Source organism: Somniosus microcephalus, chromosome 3, assembly GCF_052327205.1.
Source record: "Somniosus microcephalus isolate GS21.2 chromosome 3, FLI_Smic_1.0, whole genome shotgun sequence".
In the NCBI taxonomy this organism is placed as follows: Eukaryota; Metazoa; Chordata; class Chondrichthyes; order Squaliformes; family Somniosidae; genus Somniosus; species Somniosus microcephalus.
Window position 1 is genome coordinate 274,983,531 of NC_140989.1, and position 24,504 is coordinate 275,008,034.

A 24,504-nucleotide genomic window follows, 5' to 3' on the forward strand; every position below is an offset into this window, starting at 1 on the left:
GATGCCTGGCTTGCTGAACGTGCTTTGCACTTAACGTCCTGCGTGCCCACATATCAGGAAATTCTGTGCAAGATGTCTCTGCCCCCATTTACATACTCAAATGTCTTCAAATAGAGATTACTCTGCAAATGATGTCGTCTATTAACATCGGAACACAGGAACAGGAGTAAGCCATTCAGCCCCTCAAGCCTGTTCCAATTAGATCATGGCTGTTCTGTACCTGAATTACCCTCCTTTGCTCTATATCCTTTGATAACCTTACCCAACAAAAATCTATTGCTCTCAGTCTTGAAACTTTTAATTGACCCAGCTTTTGGGGGAGAGAGTTCCAGATTTCCAATGGTCTCTGTGTGAAAAAGTGCTTCCTGATTTCACTCCTAAATAGCCCAGTTTTAATTTTACAATTATGCCACCTTGTTCTGGATTCCACCACTAGATCAGATAGTTTTTCTGCATCTACCCTAACAAATCCATTTATCTTTTTAAATACCTCGATTAGATCACCCCTCAACCTTCTAAACTCAAGGGTATACAAACCAAGTTTATGCAACCTGTCCTAATAATTTAAGCCCTGGTATGAACCTGCACTGTACCTCTTCCAAGGGCAATATGTGCTGAAGCATCACTTTCTCACTTTTGTATTCCAACGCCCTGAGATAAAGGCCAATTATCATTTTTGATTACTTTTTGTAGCTGTGCACTAACTTTTAGTAATTTGTGTACATGGATACCTAAATCCCTTTGGTCCTACACAGCTCCGAGTCTCAGACCATTAACAAAATACTTTGATTTGTCTTTCTGAGATCCAAACTGGATGACCTCACATTGAACAACATTGAACTCCATCTGCCATTGTTTTGCCCATTCACTTAGATTGTCTGTGGCCCTTTGTAATTTCTTGCTACCGTATACACAAGTTACTGTGCCTCCTAATTTAGTGTCCTCTGCAACTTGGATATACAACTCTCTATTCCTTCATCCAAGTCATTGATATATATGGTGATGCCCTAATAAAGATCCCCGGAGAACACCACTTGTCACATCCCACCAATCAGAGAGTGTTCCCTGTATTCCTACTCCATCTAACAAGTAGCAACATGGAACATGTCAGTGGACAAATACTTTACTCAATTACTTTCTCCACCGTTAACAAGTAAAAGTCCAGCTCGGCAGTTAGATTTAATTTGTAAATATCTCTAGTATTACTGCAGCTACGAGATACACATTTTATAAGTTCCTTACCTTTAACACTCGTTGCTTAACCTTTTCAATGGATGTCACAGTTTTTGATGGATTGGTCTTCAGCGAGTCAGACAACAGTTGTTCAAATGTGTAGACTGCATTGTCCATCAGCTGAGGATAATAAATGGTAGCTTTAACACCAGTAAGATTGACTTAGGAACCAAAGTTTAAATGTGTTTAACTTAAAATGCTCATCATTATATAATCAACCCATATGTTAAACAATACCATTTATTAATAAATAATATCTATTAAACTTTAAGTCCAGGCAGGACAGGTGATATTGTGTAAATTGCAGAATGAGTCTCAATTTCCTAAGCTCAATGTTAGCAAAATCAAAGCCATTTCTTTTGTCTCCTACCAGTACCTGTCTGCCCGTGGCATCATTTCTAACAACATCCCTGGTTGCTTACTCAGGCTGTGCTCAAAGGTATGCAATCTTCACATTCTTTTCCACCAAGCTGAGCTTTCTACTCTACATCCCTGAGCTACCTTCAAAACATTATCTGCTTACAGTCTTATTGATACCCTCCACTGCTGAATCCCTCATTCATGCTATCATCACCCTGAGCATCAATTTCTCACATCCCCTCCTTGCTGGCCTCCCAACCGCCATCTTTCATAAACTCAAGCTAATCCAAAATTCTGCAACTTAAATCCCCTCCTTCAAAAAGGACTCATTACCTTCATCCTTTCCCAGAAACCTATGCCCCAGCAAAACAAATTCAAGATCCTCATCTTTATTTTCAACTCCTCACAACACCATATTTGAGTAATTTTCTTCAGCCATATTTCCCAATCCCTTACTTCCGTTCTGCTCACCCTAGGTTGCTCCATCAGCAGAGGTTGCTCTTTTAGCCATTATGCCCCTGTCTTCCAAATCCACTTTGTCATGCTACCTCGCTCACTCTGCTTTCAAAAGTCTCCTAAAAGGTTCCCTTGATCTGTGCTGTGTTAGCTGATTTTATGTGGGCAGTAGTAGGGATGTTACAGCTGACCTCAGCAGCACTGGGTTCTGGAGGGAAAAATCATCTAAGATTTTCACATATAATTACTCTGGTGATCCCTGCTGCCTCCATTGGCAGATTTGTCCCATTCCATGGCACAGGGACACCTAAACAACCCCTAACGTTACCCTGGCTAAAATGGCAGACCATGCACTGATCCTAGGATCATCTTGGTGTGAGGGTGCCAGTCAGTTCCTTTTTGTAACCTCTAGACGGCACCTTCACTGTTCTTTTGTTAATTGTTTCTCGTTCTCTGGTGTTAGTTTTTAATCAGCCTGTTAGCTGTTTATGGGTGGCACCTGGTTTTCTTGGTATATAAGTTCTGTTGTTGTTTCACTCAGTGCTCAGTCCTCACTAGGGTGAACCAGGGAGTTAGTCTTGACAATGGTCCTTGTCTTGACTAGGTTCTCTGTGTGACTAGCCTTTCCTCTATGGCAGCTTGCCTTCACAAGCTGGCTGCCATAGTTCTCTCGAGCTATGTATCTAAGTCTGTGTTCTAGTTCTCTCGAGCTATGTATCTAAGTCTGTGTTCTAGTTCTCTCGAGTTATGTATCTAAGTCTGTGTTCTAGTTCTCTCGAGCTATGTACCTAAATCTGTGTTCTAGTTCTCTCGAGCTATGTATCTAAGTCTGTGTTCTGGTCTCTGGATTTAAGATGTATTTAAGTCTTGTTCTGTTGAGCTGCTTGTCTTGGTAAGGTGCTGTTTGGACTAGTGTGTTGCTATGTGGGAGCCGTCGGGATCTTGTCTTGAGCTTTGCATTGGTAAGCCGATTACCCTTGGGGTAGCTTGTCTGGAGTTGTGCCTCGGCAAGCCGGTTGCTCCTTGTGGTAGCTTGTCGCAAGCTCAGTATAGACAAGTGGGCTTCCTCATGGAAGCTGTCCGGAGTTCCTATCTTGACTAGCCGTCTTGTAACTTGTCTCTAGTTCTCTTGTCTCTAGTTCTTATGTATATTGCTGTGTCCCTTGTGTTAATCTGGTTATGTGTAAATCTAGTAAAGTTCAAACAAAGTACTGTATATTTGTCTCTTGTCTGGTTTCTGCACTTGGGTCCAGACCCTACCTCGCCCGGAGAGCACGGCCTCGTATTTATACGGCCCCGTGGCTCCCCAACCCTGACACTTGGTGTCTGTGGCTGAGTGCTATGTCACACAATGCATATACACGCTGAGCTATTAGGAGAATTATTGTTAACATTTTTCATCAGGCTCAGATACAACATTTGCAGATTGCTACAGAAACCTGTGGAACTTTGATGATGTGCCGGTAGATGCCCTAGAACACGTACCTCTTGCATGAAGTTCTGAGTTGTTTGAATAAGCCAGTGTGTATTGGTGAACTTGAAACGGTTCTTCAACTCCTGTAGCTGGTCTTGAAGAGGGCTAACTTTATTATAGCAAGGCTGCATCTTCACAGCATTAAAAGGAAGGTTCATCAGCTGAGTCAGGTACTGAACAAAAGAAATAAGACCAAAGTGAGAAACTAGTAACTAAACAGGAAGCGTTTTAATTAATTTGAGACTATTGATGATAGAGATATAACTCTGTAGAAAGTTTCTTAGTAATCCTTTGAATGTTGACTGTTTGTCCCCTAAATTGACAAATAAGCAATATATTTTTTGGAAAGTTCCTTCAGACTAAATTTCCTCCACATTTCTTGACCTTTCCTACATACCTCCACCATACATCTTTTTCTACCCAGGAGGTGGGAACAGCCTGTAGACAATCACACTGGGATTGGGCAATCTACTTTCCCTGCCCAGCCTGCAGCTCACAATGCTGTTGTATGCCTGAGATGAAAGATTTTCTTACCACCTGGTGCTCTGTCTTGAAACCCAGTGGGAAATTGAAGGAGATGAGCAAAAGAGAAAGGCAGCCCCAGGCTTGGCCATTGATGAGAGAACCAAGAACTGAGCCGCTTCAGCTGTGGAAATATTTTCCATTCATTTCAAATTCTGAGTAGAGTAGTAGCCTCTTAATAGGACCACTCCTATGACAAGTTGGGAGTTCCCTTCACTAAATGTTCATGCTCAACAAACTCCAACTTGCAATAATATACCCTGTGAAAGCACAAGAACTAAAATCTCTAACAGCAACTTTATTATGCAGGTATATATATGAAACTGAACAAAATCATTTTAAATTTGGACTATTTACATGACACCGTGGCCCTGATCTTGACTGGGGCGGGTTTTGTGAGCAGAGGGGAGGTGTTTTGTTCGGGCTCCCTGCACACTGTGGAGTTTTGACTTTGGTTTTTGGATCGGGGGGGGGGGGTGGAGGGAGAAGGTATGCTTGGTGGGCTGGGAGGAAGCACTCCGGTTCCTCTTGGTGCACAAGCAATGCTGTAAAGGCACTTACCTTTTCCACGCAGCAGTCCTTGCCGCCCTTTAGCTGCCAGGGTTCTTCACGGCCCAGGAAACCCGGCCAGCCAGGGCTAAACATTGAAGACAGGTTAAATATGAGGCTCACAGCCTCATTATAATATTTAAATGGCCAACCTGTCTCCTGGTAGTGGGTTGGTTGCCCCACCCTCGTCCCACCTCCGTTAAAATCGGAAGTGAGCAGGTTGGAAGCGGGCTTGGGTTGGGTTTGAGATTTTTAAAATTTTAACATCTCACCCGACCTCAATCCACCTGCTTTTTGTGGTAAAAATTACCCCCATGAGGTCAAACACTGAAGGAAAAATTTTTTGCAGGTCTACGGGGAAAGGGTGGGGTAATGCGACTAGCTGAAGTGCTCTTGCAGAGAGCCGGCACGGGTTCGACGGGTCGAATGGCCTCCTTCAGTGCTGTAACCATTATATGATTCTATGACTGGCTTTTCATCTTTGAGTCTGGATTTAGGCTGTACGTTTTATCTTTCGACAACTATTAAGGTCCTCAGATTTTGGGCACAAATCCACTGCAAAAAAAGTTCCAATAATTTGAGAATCTCTCTCTCAAAAACTAAGTGACAGGTTAAACGCAGAGTGTAGCTCCCTCGACTCTGCCCTCAACAGTATGTATTAACCTCAGTTTCTGAAGAATACTCCTCAGTACAGCAGTTCCATTCCCCCACCAGCCAACCTTCAGGTCTCTCTGAATGAGATAGCCAACTTAGTGTTGAATTCCAGCCATGGATTAAGGCCGCCCCGACTGCATTTCAGAGAGGAAAGTTTGATTCCAACAGTCTGGACTAGTTCAAACCCGAGTCTGTCCTTTGCTGTGGATTACAGTTACTCAAATTCGCAGAAAGCAATTTTTGCAGAAAACACGTGAGAAAAAACATTGGAAGCTAAAAATATCTTTCAGCCCAGAGGAAATAAACTCAAGATGGTTCACATACATTCTGCTCATCATTGACAGCATCAGGTCTCACATCACAACCCACTGGTCATGGCTCTGTGCTACATGGCTGCCCGACACTTCAATCTGCCAGCCACAGTTCAGCAAATTTCTTCTGTATGCAGCTGAACTGCCAGATGGCGAGTCCAGTCATCACAGAATCACAGAATCTACAGTGCAGTTAGAGGCCATTTCGGCCCATCGAGCCTGCACCGACACATATCCCACCCTATCCCCGTAACCCCGCGTATTTAATCCCCTAACACTAAGGGTCAATTTATCATAGCCAAATCAACCTAACCTGCACATCTTTGGACATATTATGGAATGAATTCTAAAGGTGTCTGAGGGGGGAGGGGTCATACAGCTGGTGCTATGGGACTACAAGTGACCTTCTATGGAAACCTAAGGGTGGAAGAATTGGGGTCAGGTTCATGTTAAAATGGTATCATTACCTCCTTCAGTTTTTCAGCACCATCAGCATTCTGACATTTTGCGCTTAATTCATTGACCTCAGTTTCAAAGAGTGAACGGACTTCACTGAATCCCGAACTGATCAGTCCCATCAACTCCTCCAATATAGAAGCCAAGTAGGGTTGAATGTTCTCAAGGCAACCCTGGTCAGCCTTTTCAGTCACTGTCGCTGAAACAAAGATTCACTCAGATTCAGTAACTGCACGTGTTTTTATTTTGTCCCTTTGTAAATTTATTTCCTCCTGCATTTTAGACCCGTGCCACACATTTTTTCTTGGGTGATAAGGCAGACAAAGCAAGTGACTCGCTCTCGGGTGTCTGCCAGTGCCACCCCTGAGTTGGCCACTGGGAAATAATGAAGAGTTACTCACCCTCTGATCACCCCTTTCTTTTCACAAACATCTGCACTTCCTCCAAGTCAGACAACCATGACTGCAAACTTGTGGTTGACTAATCCATGGGGCAGTGTGATAGAACAGCAGTTCCTGTGGCACGAGCTGCCCTAAAAGCAGTCATTTTAAAAACTAACAATTACAACTATTCACTGCTTTTGAAATTGCTAAGTAGCCAGATGAACAGTAAAATATCTGTGTACCATTACGGTGAAGTAAAGAATTTAACCTCGAGTTAGATTTGGTTACTGTTCCATGAAGTTACATGTACAATAGTGAAATAGTTTGTCCAAGACTCTTGCAAAAGAAGAACATATAATGCTAATCAATCATTTTAATGCTAATAGATATTCCAAAGCATTGCTGATGCATGACGAGGGGGCTGGCCCCAGAGTGGGGTTGGGGTGTGAGAGGTGTGGGTGTAGAGTTAGTGTGATGAAATATATGCCTTCATCAGCCCCTGTGTTTTACCTGCTTTGTATTGTGTGTACCGCCCCCTTTTTCCTATTGTGCGTATTGGCTACGCCCCTGTCTTTTGTCATATAAAGGTCTCAAGAGCTGTATGAGTCATTCTATCAGACGAACCCGATGTGGAAAGACCTGCAATGTTCTTAGTGATTAAAAGCCTTCAGTTGAATCCTTTAAACTCCTTGTCTTTGAGTTATTGATGGCACATCAGTTAGATCAGGAGGAGAGCAGGGGTGATGAAAGCTTAGCCTGGGTCAGGTGAGGAATGGTGGGTATAGAGTTGAGTTGCGAGCTTTAGATCTAAAATTCATTACATTAAACAGCTGCTAGACAAACATAGAAACATAGGAGATAGGAGCAGGAGTAGGCCATTTGGCCCCTCGAGCCTGCTCCGCCATTTAATGAGATCATGGCTGATCATCCAAATTCAGTACCCTGTCCCTGCTTTCTCCCCATATCCGTCGATCCCTTTAGCCTTAAGAAATATATCTAACTCCTTCTTGAATATATTTAATGAATTGGCCTCAACTGCCTTTTGTGGTAGAGAATTCCACAGGTTCACCACTCTCTGGGTAAAGAAATTACTCCTCATCTCTGTCCTAAAAGCTTACCCCTTATACTTAGAATGTGACCCCTGGTTTTGGACTTCCCCGCCATCGGGAACATCCTTCCTGCATCTAGTCTGTCTAGTCCTGTTAGAATTTTATAAGTTTCAATGAGATCCCCTCTCATTCTTCTAAACTCCAGCGAGTACAAGCCCAATCGACCCAATCTCTCCTCATACGTCATTCCTGCCATCCCAGGTAACAGTCTGGCAGAGGAAGTGAGTGCAAATAACAGCTGTGGATCGGGTAGTCAGTACGTTAACTAGCAGAACCCTCACCAGCTGAACCCTCACCAGCAGAACCCTCACCAGCAGAACCCTCACCAGCAGAACCCTCACCAGCAGAACCCTCACCAGCAGAACTCTCACCAGCAGAACCCTCACCAGCAGGAAAACAAAATCAGCAGAGGAAATGAGTCTGGGGGTAACAGTTTCACGGCTTCTCTCTTTCTTACGGGTTTGGGATCCAATTCCCACCTGCTAAGCACATGATTGATAATACCGTATGGTTGACATGGTCTACTTCGAAACCCAGTGGGAACTCCAGATCCATTCATTCCTACAAATGCAAAACCTAAGATGGAAATTTTCTCTCTTCTGTGCAAACTCTAAAATGGGTGGCAGAATTAAAATAAGTCAAAAAGGAGAATCCCTATATTTGAAACGTATATAACTAATATAAGTAGACATGTATGCACTCTTAGCTCTTGAAATGACACTCTGCACGAATTCTTAACATGTTTGAAAATGTCTTTGTCCGTTTTGTTCAGAAAGATGGTGACCCTTTTTTTCATTGAAAAGAACACGTAGATTGTGTGAAATCACAGTTGTGTTACATAGAAACATAGAAAATAGGAGCAGGAGTAGGCCATTCGGCCCCTCGAGCCTGCTCCGCCATTCAATGAGATCATGGCTGATCATCCAAATTCAGTACCCGGTCCCTGCTTTCTCCCCATATCCCTTGATCCCTTTAGCCTTAAGAAATATATCCAACTCCTTCGTGAATATATTTAATGAATTGGCCTCTACTGCCTTCTGTGGTAGAGAATTCCACAGGTTCACCACTCTCTGGGTGAAGAAATTCCTCCTCATCTCTGTCCTAAATGGCTTACCCCTTATCCTTAGACTGTGACCCCTGGTTCTGGACTCCCCGACCATCCTCCCTGCATCTAGTCTGTCCAGTCCTGTCAGAATTTTAAAAGTTTCAATGAGATCCCCTGTCATTCTTCTAAACTCCAGCGAGTATAAGCCCAATCGACCCAATCTCTCCTCATACGTCATTCCTGCCATCCCAGGTATCAGCCTGGTGAATCTTCGCTGAACTCCCTCCATGGCAAGAACATCCTTCCTCAGATATGGCGACCAAAACTGCACACAATACTCAAGATGTGGTCTCACCAAGGCCCTGTACAACTGCAGCAAGACATCCTTGTTCCTGTACTCAAACCCTCTTGCTACGAATGCCAACATACCATTTGCCTTCTTAACCGCCTGCTGCACCTACATGCTTACCTTCAGCAACTGGTGCACAAGGACACCCAGGTCTCGTTGCACTTCCCCTTCTCCCAATCTATTGCCATTCAGATAATAATCTGCTTTCCTGTTTTTGACACCAAAATGGATAACCTCGCATTTATCCACGTTTTATTGCGTCTGCCATGCTTCTGCCCAATCACCCAACCTGTCCAAATCATCCTGGGGTTTCTCGGCATCCTCCTCACAGCACACACGCCCACCCAGCTTTGTGTCGTCTGCAAACTTGGAGATATTACATCTAGTTCCCTTGTCTAGATCATTAATATATATTGTGAATAGCTGGGGTCCAAGGACCGATCCCTGCGGTACCCTACTAGTCACTGCCTGCCACTCGGAAAAAGAGCCGTTTATTCCAACTCTTTGCTTTCTGTCTGCCAACCAGTTCTCTATCCAAGTCAATAACTTGCCCCCAATCCCATGTGCCTTAACTTTACACGCTAATCTCTTATGCGGGACCTTATTGAAAGCCTTTTGAAAGTCCAAATACACCACATCCACTGGTTCTCCCTTATCTATTTTACCAGTTACATCCTCAAAAAATTCCAGTAGATTAGTCAAGCACGATTTACCTTTTGTAAATCCATGTTGACTTTGTCCGATCCTGTCACTGTTTTCCAAGTGCTCGGCTATTACATCTTTTATAATGGACTCTAGCATTTTCCCCACTACCGATGTCAGGCTTACCAGTCTGTAATTCCCCGTTTTTTGAATAGTGGGGTAACATTAGCTACCCTCCAATCCATGGGTACTGTTCCAGATTCCATCGAATGTTGGAAGATGATCAGCAATGCATCTACTATTTCTAGGGCCACTTCCTTAAGTACCCTAGGATGTAGATTATCAGGCCCTGGGGATTTATCAGCCTTCAATCCCATCAATTTCCCTAACACCATTTCCCTACAAATACTGATTTCTTTCAGTTCCTCCCTTTCATCAGACCCTATGTTCCCCGACATCTCTGGGAGGTTATTTGTGTCCTCCTTTGTGAAGACAGAACCAAAATATGTATTTAATTGGTCTGCCATTTCTTTGTTCATAGAAACATAGAAGATAGGAGCAGGAGTAGGCCATTCGGCCCTTCGAGCCTGCTCCGCCATTCAATGAGATCATGGCTGATCATCCAAATTCAGTACCCTGTCCCTGCCTTCTCCCCATATCCCTTGATCCCTTTAGCCTTAAGAAATATATCCAACTCTTTCTTGAATATACTTAATGAACTGGCCTCCACCGCCCTCTGTGGCAGAGAATTCCACAGGTTCACCACTCTCTGGGTGAAGAAATTCCTCCTCATTTCAGTCCTAAATGGCTTACCCCTTATCCTTAGACTATGACCCCTGGTTCTGGACTCCCCGGCCATCAGAAACATCCTTGCTGCATCTAGTCTGTCCAGGCCTGACAGAATTTTATAGGTTTCGATGAGATCCCCTCTCAATCTTCTAAACTCCAGTGAGTATAAGCCCAATCGACACAATCTCTCCTCATACATCATTCCTGCCATCCCAGGTATCAGCCTGGTGAATCTTCGCTGCACTCCTCTGTTAGATCCGTGGTTCAGTGGATAAATAATTACACGGATGCTGTACATAAACAAATAACAAGTCTTTACTGGAGGAGGGTACTCTCTAGACTGGGGTACAGAGGCATGCGCACAGCTTATATACTGGTGTGGTCACTGCCGGTACTACAGTATACAGGAGCTGTAAAAAGTAGTTCTGACTTAAAGCACATACACTACAATTCCTCCCTTTTTAGATTAATAATACCCCCTTAATATTCAAATAACAATTACATTTTTACATGTACATTCAATAACAAAAGTCCATTTATAGATTCAGTCTTTGGGGCGGCTTCCTGACCCTTTCGGGATAGCGCCTTTCCGGAGGTTCTTGTTCTTGGTGCAGAGGCGATTCTGACCCCCTTTCATCGGGTAGTTCATCGGGTTCCACTGCTACTGGGTCTGAAGTAGACACTACCGGTATGTCGGGTTCATCCCCAGGTACTCGAGACATGGGGTTGACGCATTCCTGTGATGCTAAGATCTGATCGCCGTGGCGTCTCACAATGTTCTCCCCGACATCCACTGTGTACATTAATGGCCCCTGCCTTGTACATATCGTTCCGGGTCGCCACTTCTCTGTTCGATAGTCACGGGCCCTACATTGAAGCTCCTTGTCGGCTTCTCGTTGATGTGCTGGAATTGTTTGTCCTCAACATTTCTTCGCACATTTGGTCTGAGCAAGTCCAGACGAGATCTCAACCTTCGGTTAAAGAACATCATGGCCGGGGTCTGGTTGGTAACTGCATGTGTCGCGTTTCGGTAGGCTAATAAGAAATTGTCCATCTTATGCTGTAGTGGAATTTCCTCGTCGCACATGGCCTTTATCGCCTTCTTAAAGGTTTGTACGAACCTCTCAGCCAATCCATTGGTGGCTGGATGATACGGGGTGGATGTGTAATGCCTTACCCCATTCCTTTTCATGAATTTTTGGAACTCGTCGGACACAAACTGTGGTCCATTATCAGAGCAGATCTGCTCTGGCAACCCGTTTCTGGCAAATATGGTCCGTAGGACTGCAATCGTTTTCTCTGTAGTGGTTGAAGACATCTTTATCACCTCAGGCCACTTTGAATGAGCATCCACTGCTATTAAGAACATTGAGTCCATGAATGGACCAGCGAAATCAATGTGCACCCGTTGCCATGGAGAGGAGGGCCACTCCCATGGGTGTAGAGGGGCATGTGGTGGTGCATTTTGGACCTTCTGGCATCCTAAGCAGCTCTTAGTTAGGTCTTCGATTTGTTGATCGATTCCCGGCCACCACACATAAGCCCTAGCTAGGCTTTTCATTTTCACTCCCCCCAGATGACCTTCATGTAGCTCATTTAGCACTCTCTCCCTTAACTTGGGTGGAATCACCACTCTGGATCCACACATCACTGTCCCCTGGCATACTGACAGCTGTTCTCTTCTGGATGAGAATGCTGGCAACAGTGAGTCGCCATGTGTTGGCCATCCCCTCACCGTCAATTCATATACCCGTGACAGCGTCGGATCATTGCGGGTCTCCTTCTCTATATCCGCGTTTGTTACTGGCAATCGTTCAATTATCGACGAATAAAATATCTCGATAGGGTCCACTGCTGGTGCTTCCTCCACCGTAGGCAGTGGCAGGCGCGATAGCCCATCAGCGTTCCCATGCTGTCTCGTGCCTTTATATTCTATTTCATATTGATTCGCCCCTAGAAACAGGGACCATCTTTGTAACCGCTGTGCAGTCATTACTGGCACGCCCTTCTTAGGATTAAAGATGGAGACAAGTGGTTGGTGGTCAGTCAGCAAGGTGAACTTCTGTCCATGCAGATAGTGGTTGAATTTTTTTACTCCCCATACTAAGCTGAGGGCCTCCCTGTCAATCTGGGCATAGTTGCGCTCGGCTGAGGTTAGTGACCGAGACGCAAACGCTACTGGCCTCTCCAACCCGTCTGGGAATTTGTGCGACAGCACCGCTCCAATGCCGTAGGGTGATGCATCACATGCCAAACGAATTGGTAGTGCTGAGTTGAAATGGGCCAACACCTCTTTTGATGTGATCAATTCTTTACACTTCTGGAAAGCTCGTCTACGTTCGTCATCCCACTTCCATGGTACCCCTGTTTGCAGTAGGGTGTTCAGCGGGTGTAATACCGTAGACAAATTTGGTAAGAACTTGTAGTAATAGTTTACCAGCCCGAGGAACGACCTCAGTTGTGACACACTTTCCGGTGCTGGAGCCTTGACTACTGCCTCTATCTTGTCAGGGGACTTATGTAACCCCTCTTCATCGATGACGTGGTCGCAATACGAGATCTGTTTCTGGAAAAACTCGCACTTGTGGCGATTAGCTCGTAGCCCATATTCCTTTAATCTGGCGAGCACCTTCTCCAAGTTAGCGAGGTGATCACCGTCATTTTCGCCCATGACCAAGATGTCGTCCAAATAACACTGGGTCCCTGGAATCCCTTGCAGGACCTGATCCATCGCCCTTTGCCAGATAGCCGGAGCCGAGGCTACTCCAAACACCAGCCGGTTGTATTGATAGAGACCTTTATGGGTGTTGATCGTAAGGTAATGTTTCGAAGCTTCTTCTACGTCCATTTGCAAGTACACCTGGGCTAGATCAATTTTGGTGAAGCGTTTACCACCAGATAGCGAGGCGAAAATATCTTCAATTCGTGGAAGCGGATATTGCACCGTGTGAAGGACTGGGTTCACCGTCACCTTAAAATCCCCACAGATGCGGACCTTCTTTGGTTCCCCAGGCGTATTACTCAATGACCTCTTCATTACAGGAACGATGGGTGTAGCCCACTCGCTCCAGTCCACTTTGGACAGTACTCCTGAACGTTCCAACCCTTCCAGCTCTGCTTCAACCGCTGGTCTGATCGCATAAGGCACTGGTCTGACCTTCAGAAACTGTGGGCTTGCATTATCCTCTATTTTAATTGTTGCTGTTATTCCTTTTAGTGTTCCTAGTCCCTCCTGGAACACTTCTTTTGCGTCAGTTAGCATTTTTGACAGTCGTCCAGGTGTGACGTCGTCATCCTTTTTGGCCTCCACCTTCAGTGCCTGTATGGAATGCCAATCTAAATGTATCTTCCAGATCCATTCACGTCCTAGCAGTGGTGGTCCTCCATTTGGCAATACATATATATCCATTTTAGGTATTTCCTGACCTTTATATGTCACTTTCACCCTTATTTTTCCTTTGGGGTAGACTTTTTGCCCCGTATATGTCTTCAAGACAATCTCTGTAGCTTTCAAGGGTATGTGTGAAAATAGCCGCTTGTAGTCTCTTTGATTTATGACTGTTAGAGCTGACCCTGTGTCCAATTCCATTTCCACTTGGACTCCGTCTATCTTGAGTGTAACCCAGATAGTTTGGTGATCCTCCATTTCGGTTACATTATGTAGTTTCAGACAACCCAGCTCCTTGCTTCCGGAGTCTGTGTCACTTTTCTGTTCGTCTGAACCACTGTCCATCACCTGGTGTATCTTTTTGTACTTCTCCTGTGGAGATTTCTTACTGTTGGTTTTCTTCCCAGACCTGCAGACTCTTGCTATGTGTCCTGCTTTCCCACACTGTCTGCACACTTGGTCCTTGAACCAACAATCTTTCTGGTCATGTGTTGTTCTGCCGCAGCGATAGCACTTCCCTGTTCCATAGGTCATTTCGTTGGTGCCATATTCTTGCGGTCTCCGTTGTATCTCTGCAGCGCCCCTTGCGGCTGCTTCGTGTGATACTGCCATACTGAAAGCTTTGTCCAGCGTAAGGTCCTTTTCTGATAGAAGCCGTTTCTGGGTTCCTTCACTTTGTAGCCCACACACAAACTTGTCCCTTAACGTGTCTGCTAGTCCCGCTCCAAACTGGCAGTATTTCAATAGCTTGCGCAGTTCCGTTAGGTACTCAGCATTGCTTTCGTCTTTGTGTTGGTTCCTTTTATGGAACTTAAATCGTTCTGCTATCAGCAGCGGCGTGGGGTTTAAGTGGTCCTGTAGGATTTCTACTATGCTTTCAAAATTCTTGTTTACCGGCTTCTCTGGGGTTATTAGATTTCGCAGTAACCCATAAGTTTTTGCACCCATGGAATTTAACAGAACCAGTGCTTTATTAGCATCTGGCACTTCAGTCGCGCTGCAGTACACCTCAATACGTTCCACATATGTCGCCCAATCTTCGACTTCATTGTCGAACGTAGAGATACTGCCACTCTTCGGCATCCTTGGTTGTGCGTTAACTATCACCAATGGCACCTCCCGTGCTTCCCCTTCTTCTCCGCTGGCACAAAATGGCGTCTCCCGCGCTTTCCTTCCTTCCCGCGCTCGCCCATCTTCTCCGCTGCGGCTTCGCAAAATGGCGTCTCCCACGCTCTTCCTTCTTCTCCGCGGCTCAATGGCGCCTCCCGCGCTCTCCCTGCTTCTCCGCGGCTCAATGGCGTCTCCCGCGCTCTCCCTGCTTCTCCGCGGCTCAATGGCATCTCCCCTTGCTTCGCCCCGCGGACCCTGATCAGCCCGTGATCCCTGGCTGTGCTCTGCGCGTTCTTCTCTTGATATTTGTCGACGCCGCTCAGTCTAGAACCCGGCTGTTTCTTACCCTCTCTCTCTCCGGTTTGCAGTATTTTTCCTCGACGCCGCTCGGTGATCAACCCCCGGCTGCGCCCTGCTCTCTTCACCCTCTTTCTTACCCCGTCGACGTTGCCCAGCTCTCTCTCTCTGCCGTCGGTCGGCTCCAGCCGCCGCTGCTCGGGAAGGGTCTGCTCTGGACCTGTCGTCGGTCTCTTACTGCTCGTTGTGGTTGGGGAACCAAGCCCGGCTCTCCACAGCCTCCCCAGTGAAGTTGGATCTCTGCCTGACTGCTGGGCGGTTGCTCACGGTCGACGCCTGTGTTCCTGGACTCGACAATTTTTTTTAATGTTGCAGGTAGATTCGCATCAACACTCGTCGCCACTGTTAGATTCATGGTTCAGTGGATAAATAATTACACGGATGCTGTACATAAACAAATAACAGGTCTTTCCTGGAGGAGGGTAATCTCTAGACTGGGGTACAGAGGCATGCGCACAGCTTATGTACCGGTGTGGTCACTGCCGGTACTACAGTATACAGGAGCTGTAAAAAGTAGTTCTGACTTAAAGCACATACACTACACCTTCCATGGCAAGAACGTCCTTCCTCAGGTAAGGCGACCAAAACTGCACACAATACTCAAGGTGTGGTCTCACCAAGGCCCTGTACAACTACAGCAAGACATCCTTGTTCTTGTACTCGAACCCTCTTGCTACGAAGGCCAACACACCATTTGCCTTCTCAACCGCCTGCTGCACCTGCATGCTTACCTTCAGCGACTGGTGCACAAGAACACCCAGGTCTCTCTGCACTTCCCCTTCTCCCAATCTATTGCCATTCAGTAATAATCTGCCTTCTTGTTTTTGCCACCAAAGTGGATAACCTCACATTTATCCACATTATAGTGCATTTGCCATGTTTCTGCCCAATCACCCAACCTGTCCAAATCGTACTGGAGTTTCACGACATCCTCCTCACAGCATACCCTCCCACCCAGCTTTGTGTCGTCTACAAATTTGGAGATATTACATCCAATTCCCTCGTCCAGATCATTAATATATATTATGAACAGCTGGGGTCCTAGGACCGATCCTTGCGGTACCCCACTAGTCACTGCCTGCCACTCGGAAAACGACCCGTTTATTCCAACTCTTTGCTTTCTATCCGCCAACCAGTTCTCTATCCAAGTCAATACCTTGCCCATTATAAATTCCCCTGATTCTGACTGCAAGGGACCTACGCTTGACTTCACCAATCTTTTTCTCTTCACATATCTATAAAAACTTTTACAGTCAGTTTTTATGTTCCCTGGAAGCTTACTCTCATATTCTATTTTCCCCTTCTTAATTAATCCCTTTGTCCTCCTTTGTTGAATCGTAAACTGCTCCCAATCCTCAGGTTTACTGCCTTTTCTGGCCAATTTATATATACACGGTACTTACAGAAGAGTACTTGCAGCAGGGTACCCTGGGTTCCAGGGGAGTGTTCTAGGGGGCAGCGCTCAGCAAATGCTGCGTTTTGGTCCTGAACCTTTGTCACTCTGTGCTGGGTCTGTCCCTGCTGTAGGATGCTGCCATGCAAGGGAGCTGTGGGGCCTGGCCATCAGGGGGCTGCGTTGGGGATGTTGAGATTTGTGCTGCTGCAGTTGTTGACATGGACATCCAACAATTCAAAGCATTGGTTACAGCTTGGAATAAGGTGGAGTAGCCCATAGGACTGGCAGGTGTGCTTCTGGTAAGTGTGTTTGTGCACGTGTGTATATATGAACATTAGGTAAGAACCGGATAGAGCTCAGCTGTGATGAACTCCATGGTAAAACAACCCGCCAACATTCAATGTCCAGAATACACAATAAGAACGGTTACTTGGTTGAGGTACTGGGAGGCTGCCAGCAGCCATGTAACCATACCTCAACAAAAAGTATATCCCTCTGTGGAATCAAATCTTTCTGTATTAAATCGACAGAAATTTGTTTCATAATTATTTGTATAATCAGTTTTGTTTCTTGTGAATATACTCTAACAGGCTGATTACTCAACTGTTGCATTTATTGCATTGCACAAAAGAAACCTCTTGTTTCCAGAACTGCTCTGAGAGATGTTTAATGCAGAACCACAATATAGCCATTCCCCAGGTAACGCTAATAAGCCAAATGGTGACAACTGAAAATTCCTGTCGTTGATATATTCCTGATCAATACCGCCTCATGGGATAATAGGTGAATATTGGGAATGGTGTTCACAGCTACTGCGTTTCTAAGGCCAATGGATGTCGTAGACTGAAAGTCTCCCATTACCACAAAGGTATCAAACGTGAACATCAAGCTTTTAAATTTAATGTGGATCAGATCATATTGTGTCCAATTTATTTCTTGCATGTTAAAATGTAGAATTATAAATATTTAATAAACAACATTCAGATTTGACAATTTAAATGTATTTAAAGAATTATTTTTGTCAGTACTAGTGACAGTGGTGATCTCATAACTATGGCACTGGAAGCTTTGATTATTGCACTTGCAGTGAGTATCTTAACTGTATACATCATAGAATTAACACCTGTCACCATGACAAATGTGGCAAAGTTAAACTCAAGACCTTGAATATGTTAAAAAAATTAATCCCCTGTTAAATAATTCACTTTTGGAGCAATATTTGGATTACATTTTTCATCTAGAATACAAACATTAGTAATAAGACTCCAAGCTCCTTCTTCACTCCCCTAGTTAAATTGAGTGAGGAGAGTATAAGAGGGAAACACTAGAAAGCACCTATAGAAAATTAACTAGACAGGATGTCAAGAGTATTTGGTGTTGATAATCAAAGAATACTATTGTCGATAAAGAATAGGAGTTAGCTATGCCCAGGTTGATCAAAGATTCTGGTGAACAAGATAGTTCATCTGCTGCCAGCACCATGGATGAATCAACTGTAGATGCAGCTGGTCACAGATACAAATCTCGGTTGGAAGATTTGATTAATATTTTAGAATTCGGCGCAAATGCTTTAGGGTCAGGGAGAAGATTCACTGAGCTTTTTCTTTGGGTTTACATTTGGTTGGTTGCCTTCTTCGAGGAGATTGAGTGAGCTGGGAAAATTGTACATGGGTCTGTAGTGGAAATGGATTTGATAGGCTGAATGCCCTTTACACATTCTGGATTATTTTATGTCTCTCTATTCACCTTTAAGTTTCCCAGCGGTAAATTCCTTTGAAGAGATGATCTGATCCATATCTGAACGAATTATCCCCTCTAGTTCCTTGTTAGATCTTTTGCACTCATCTTGTAGGGACTGCAATCCATCAGCAAGCTGGTTTTGTACTAAATTGTAAGCATCTTCCACAATCTGTAAAACATCATTGCACTAATAGTAATTTGCATGAAAGCTTACTCACCATATTATCATAAAAATATCGAGGGATGTTGGGTGGGACTGAGCATTTGTGAATATGTGGATTTAAATGGTTCAATATGCAGGTCTGAATCTGATGTTTGAATAAAATGCATTCAGAGCCTGGCATGCAACCACCCCTAGACTACAAGACGTGTAGATGGCTCACACTACTAGACTGCCAGGGATCACACATATAACTTCCTTAAACTTGACTGGTAGCAGTGTGACACATAACTACAACTCAACCACCATGGACAGTTAATTCAAACCCATGAAAACATTAAAATTATTGTTGGCACCTTAATGGCCAAACACTTCAGATGCTTTTAAACATTTCTCTGTCCACTATCTTAATACTGGCTTGTCTATGGGTGTAGTTTATATGGACTTCCAGAAGGCATTCAATAAGGCTCCGCATAAGAGACTGTTAGCTAAAATTAAAGTTCATGGAATTGAAGGCAAATTATTGACCTGGTTAGGAGATTGGTTAGGCAGTAGAAGACAGAGAGTAGGGATAATGGGTGTGTATTCAAATTGGAAGGAAGTGATGAGTGGTGTCTCACAATGATCTGTGCTGGGGCCTCAACTATTTTTTTTTAAATTAATGACTTAGATAACACAATAGAGAGTCATATATCCAAGTTTGCCAATGACACAAAGATTGGGGGTATAGTAAGTAGTGTAGAGGGGAGCATAAAATTACAAAAAGGCATTTATAGATTAAGTGTCTGGGCAAAACTGTGGCAAATGGATTTCAACGCAGGTAAGTGTCCATTTTGGACCAAAAAAGGATCAATCTGAGTAGTATTTAAATGGTGAAAAGCTAGGAACAGTGGAGGTCCAAAGAGATTTAGGTGTCCATGTACACAGATCACTAAAATGTAGTAGTCAGGTACAAAAAAATAATCAAAAAGGCTAATGGTATGTTAGCCTTTGTAACTCGAGGGCTAGAATATAAAAGGAAGTTTTGCTACAGCTACAGCAAAGCCCTGGTTAGACCGCATCTGGAGCACAGTGTACAGTTCTGGGCACCGCACCTTAGAAAGGATATATTGGCCCTTGGAAGGAGCGCAGCGCAGATTCACCAGAATGTTACCAGGGCTCCAAGGGTTAGATTATGAGGAGAAATTACATAAACTAGGCTTGTATTCACTAGATTATACAAGGTTAAGAGGTGATTTGATTGAGGTTTTTAGGATTTTGAAAGGAATTGATAGGGTAGATAGAGAGAAACTTTTTCTGCTGGTTTGGGAGTCTAGGACAAGGGGACAAAACCTTAAAATCAGACCCAGGCCATTCAGTAGAGAAGTTAGGAAACATGCTAAGGGTGGTAGAAGTGTGGCACTCCCTCCCACAACAAGTACCAGAGGCTAGCTCAATTAACAATTTTAAATCTGAGATCAATAGATTTTTGCTAGACAAGGGTATAAAAGGATATGGTGCTAAGGCAGGTGGGTGGAGTTAAGGTACAGATCAGCCATGATCTCATTGAATGGCAGAACAGGCCTGAGGGGCCATAGGGCCTACTCCTGTTTCCATGGGGGTGATTTTACCAATGGGGACATGATGGAGGCGGGACTGCTGCTTGTCGGGTTTTAGTCCTGTCTCCATCGACGTCCGGCCAACCGATGCTATTTTCCCTTGATTGACCTTGTTAAGACCGCCCAGTGGGTTTAGCAGGCCAATTAAGGGAAAGCCGGTTACCGGTGACGACACTGTCAAGAGCTTTTGACAGATGAAATGTCATCGTTTGACAGCTCTGTGAAGCTGTCAAACACTGACAATCTGTCTTCTAAGTTGAGTCTTTACTCAAGACTCAATTAGAAAGCCTTCCTGAGCAGAAAGCAGAAGGCTGCTGCATTTAAGAATGCAGCGGCCATTGTGCTTTCTCTGCCGGTGAGATGAAGCAGCTCCACAGCCTAAAGCGATAAAGCCCGGAGGAAGAAGCAAAGGTAAGTAATCTTATTAAAACACTCTACACTCACCTCACACACTTACCTCTCCACACTTGCACCCATCACTCACCTGCACAGCGCACTTTTCGGCCCCGCAGACCCCCGCAGACCCACGGCTCGCCTCGCTGACCCTGGCAAGATTCGGAGCCGTCGGGAAGCCCACACTTTAGGTGGCAAAATAAGGATTAGCCAAAAGACTGCCTGTTAACTACCTGTTAACAGGCAGTTAATTGGCACTAATCCCCTTCCCGCCTCGAGGAGATGGGACCCGATTCTGCCATTTTCCCGGCAGTCCCGCCTCCATACCCACCTCCCTAGGACTGGCAAAATCGCCCCCTATGTTCCAGTGTTAACTTGGAAATAGACACATGCATACAAAAGAAGCACACACATTCTTATATTAGAAAAAACAGACAAAATAATAAATCATATTAATCATCTTCTACCCTCCATAAACTTCATCTTGTTCAAATTGCAGCTGTATCTGTATCCTAAATTCCACTCATGCATCACTTCCATCCTTGCGGATGTACACTGGCTTCCTATTCCCCAACATACTGAATTTAAAATCCTCATCCTTGTCTTCAAATCCCACCATGGCCTTGCCCCACCCTAGCTCTGAAGCTTTCTCCAAGCCAAACATTTTCTGTTTAAACTCCTTTGGGAAGAGGCCTGTTCCCTCTGAATAATGAGGGCTCTGGTGACTCTGATAATCTTTTCTACAGTAATGACTGTAAACAGCTTCCTAGGGTCTCGACATGCTGTGAAATGATGACCAGGTGTTCAATAGAGGATGAACCACAAACGGTGAAGCCCCACACTTGCATCCTTACTGATACAGTCAGTATTGCATGAGTCGTTGCAAGGATACAAGGATGCAGGGAGCCCACAGGTCGCTTTTACATTGGCAGTCATTTAGTTTGGATTTCAGGAATCCAGATCCTGAATGCCGGCTCCCTACATTTACACTGCCAAATGCAGCTCCTTAGTGTAGGCAGCAAAGCCTTGGACCTATTTTCACCTGGGTCGATGATTCTGCTGCCCGAAAAAAGGAGCGCTCAATTTGGTCGCTGGTTTCCTGCCCTCCCAGAACCGGCGAGATGGAGTGGTGTGTTCGTTTGGTGTCTGCAACTCAGTGCTGTAATGTAAACGAGGGCAGGGCTTTATAATGGCTTGGGGCTCAACCAGCAAGAACGGACGAGCAGCTGATGGACTCTGTCCGCCGCCCGTCCATTCTCCACCTGTAGTTACAATCGGCTCTGGTGTCTTCGCCTGTTAAACTCTCGCCTTCTGTGCAAAACTTAACTGTAGCAATAAAGGTGTAGTTAAAGGTTTGCTATTCTGATTGTGGATATTCTGTGTTTGCACTGTGCTTTTATCACTGTACATTTAAGAAGCTCCCAGTATTGCAAAGGAGATATCAGTTAGGTACATACGCTAAACCAGGCCTTTTTCTTTTCGTTCTTCTTGCCCTTCATTTTTGGCAGGATGTCACTCTGCAGGGAAGGTAACAGTTCTTCCATCACCAGGTTGCTTAGAATCTACAAGAGGAAATCACAAATTTATAGTTCAATTGACAATTTTGTTCACATTTTTGCTGTTCATTCCAGGCCAAGAACCATTAGCAGAGCCTACAAAACTGCATGAAGGAAGGTGCACCAACCTCCATTAATTTAATCACATATATATATTAAAACGAGGAGTTGTCTCAAAATTCTAATAGTGGTGAACCTGCAGGTGGTGCTGTGAGCACAATGTTGCAGGACTCATTAGTACAGTGGACCAAACGTTACCTGATGGGCTTTAATTAGGCATCACTGTCCCTATTATTTCACTAAACAACCTTCTAAATTGCTTTTCACATTGTAGTTGATTTTTATTATTCACCCCACTTCCACCTGAAGCACTCTTGTGAATAAAGAAACAGTACTTTAGTGTTCGTACATGGAGCATTAGTCACGCTCGGTTTAACTCAGTGAATCCGCTCTCCTGCTGCCAAGGCCAGGCTCTCCAAAATGGCCACAGAAGAGGATGTTCTTGCACAGAACCAGATTCAGCTTTCCAATCTGAACTCGTCTTCCCTGAACCTCACTGAAACTGTTCAGGCCTTGAACCCTGATCGATCAACTCCTGGAACTTTCCTACTACATCGATAGTCAGCTGATAATCATCCCTCTGTACCTCATTAGTGAAATACACCTGATGCAATTTAAGCCAAATCCGCCATTTTAAACCTACTTGCCTACTGGCTGCCCCCCACCCCTCCACCCCCCGCATCCCGCTGAACCTTGGATGTAAGCCCGGGCTTTCCCAGCCTTCACCCCGCTGACAGAAAAATGCCACCCAACTCGCTCAGCACCCCAGCACCTGAATAGGCTCCCCCACCCGACCTGTACAGACCCACTCCGCCGCTCAGATCCTCCCCAACCACGGCCCTGACCTGCCAGCCCCTCATGCAGCTGAGAGTGAAATCAGGCCCCACGCATTCACCTCTCCCATCAATCTCAGGTTAGGAAGGGAATAAAATCAGCCAGAATTTCTATTCGTGATCTCTACCAGGGTCTATATGTTTTTATTCACACAGTAGGATTATTATTTTAAGAATAAAATGAACCTATTTGATACTGTTTAATTTTATCACCATGCAGGAAAGTGCAGGCTCAGTCTCACGTACCACCGCTCTCTGGTGTGTTATGTTAGTACATCAATATGCAGTGCCATTGTTTTGTTCATGCATGACTGTAACATTACAATGTAAAGTGAACATTCCCAAACTCCAGTGGGTGATAAGGTGAATTCCAGCAGAATCACTGCAGATAGAATGTGAACAGGGCTTGAATTGAAATTTCTAAAGTAGCAGGGATCCCATAACTAGAAGTTTTGTATCTACAGACAAAGTAACAACAGTGGAAGATGTCATCTGGTTCCGACCTGTTAGCAACACTGTAAAAATAGCAGGAAGATTCCTTCTGTTTGCTATTTTCAGCAAAATTGTAAATGCATCATAAAATAATGCATCGATCACTTTGCTAAAAATAGTAAACTTAGGAAATCTCCCGACTGTGTTTATGATGCAACTCACAAATAGAGAAGAGAGGAAATATCCCCCCCCCACCCACCCCCCCCACCCCGGTACTGATAGGAACATGGGAGCAGGAGGAGGCCATTCAACCCCTCCAGCCTGTTCTGCCATTCAATTAGATCATGGTTTATCCGTACCTTAACTCTCTTTACCCACCTTGGTTCCATAATCCCTTAACACCCTTACCTAACAAAAATCTATTGATCTCAGTTTTGAAATTTTCGATTGACCCCCAGCCTCAACAGCTTTTTGGGGGAGAGAGTTCCAGATCTCCACTATCCTTTGTGCGAAGAAGTGCTTCTTGATGTCACCCTTGAATGGCCTAGCTCTAGTTTTAAGGTTATCCCCCTTTTTTCTGCAAGGGGAAATTAGGAAAGCTGGCTGTCATACCTGCCAGTCTTGGAAACAGGCACAAGCTGACCAGCTGCTTTTAAAAAAAGTCCTGATTTGTTAAAACACGTAGTTTACACAAGCTTTATAACGTCACTCATATTGGACCTTCACTTAGGGTAGATTTTTCTCTGCCCTGATCCCGGATTAGGGCACAACAATGATGACAAATATTCTGTGCCTGAATAGCACTGTCCCTGAATTTCCTCTGTGGCTTTTCAGGTATCTGAACCTGACTGCGCCTGAAGAGGGCGTAGTAATATAAATTACACACAAATGGATGCCAACTGGGTCTGCACCTGGATTTCCTCCAACAGCACTGGGTGCATAGTAGGTGCAGACTGCCTCCATAGAAACATGGCGCTAATGCTTCCCAGCTGCCTTTTAGGTGCTATCTGTCCTAAACATTGGAACATAGGAACAGGAGTCGGCCATTCAGCTCCTCTAACCTGTTCCGTCATTCATTGTGATCATGGCTGATCTGTATCCTAACTCCATCCACCCACCTTGGCTCCATATCCCTTAATACCCTTGGCT

General features: G+C 44.7%; 1 protein-coding gene across 1 annotated transcript in view; it reads right to left on the reverse strand.

Moving 5' to 3' along the window:
• LOC147121973 (protein Niban 1-like) overlaps window positions 1-24,504 on the reverse strand; it is a 190,864-nt gene that overhangs the window by 12,298 nt on the left and 154,062 nt on the right. The window contains 5 exon segments of the mRNA XM_085982571.1: window positions 1,243-1,353; window positions 3,535-3,696; window positions 6,027-6,214; window positions 18,330-18,492; window positions 21,932-22,036. Of these exon segments, the coding sequence (XP_085838697.1) occupies window positions 1,243-1,353; window positions 3,535-3,696; window positions 6,027-6,214; window positions 18,330-18,492; window positions 21,932-22,036 (729 nt within the window).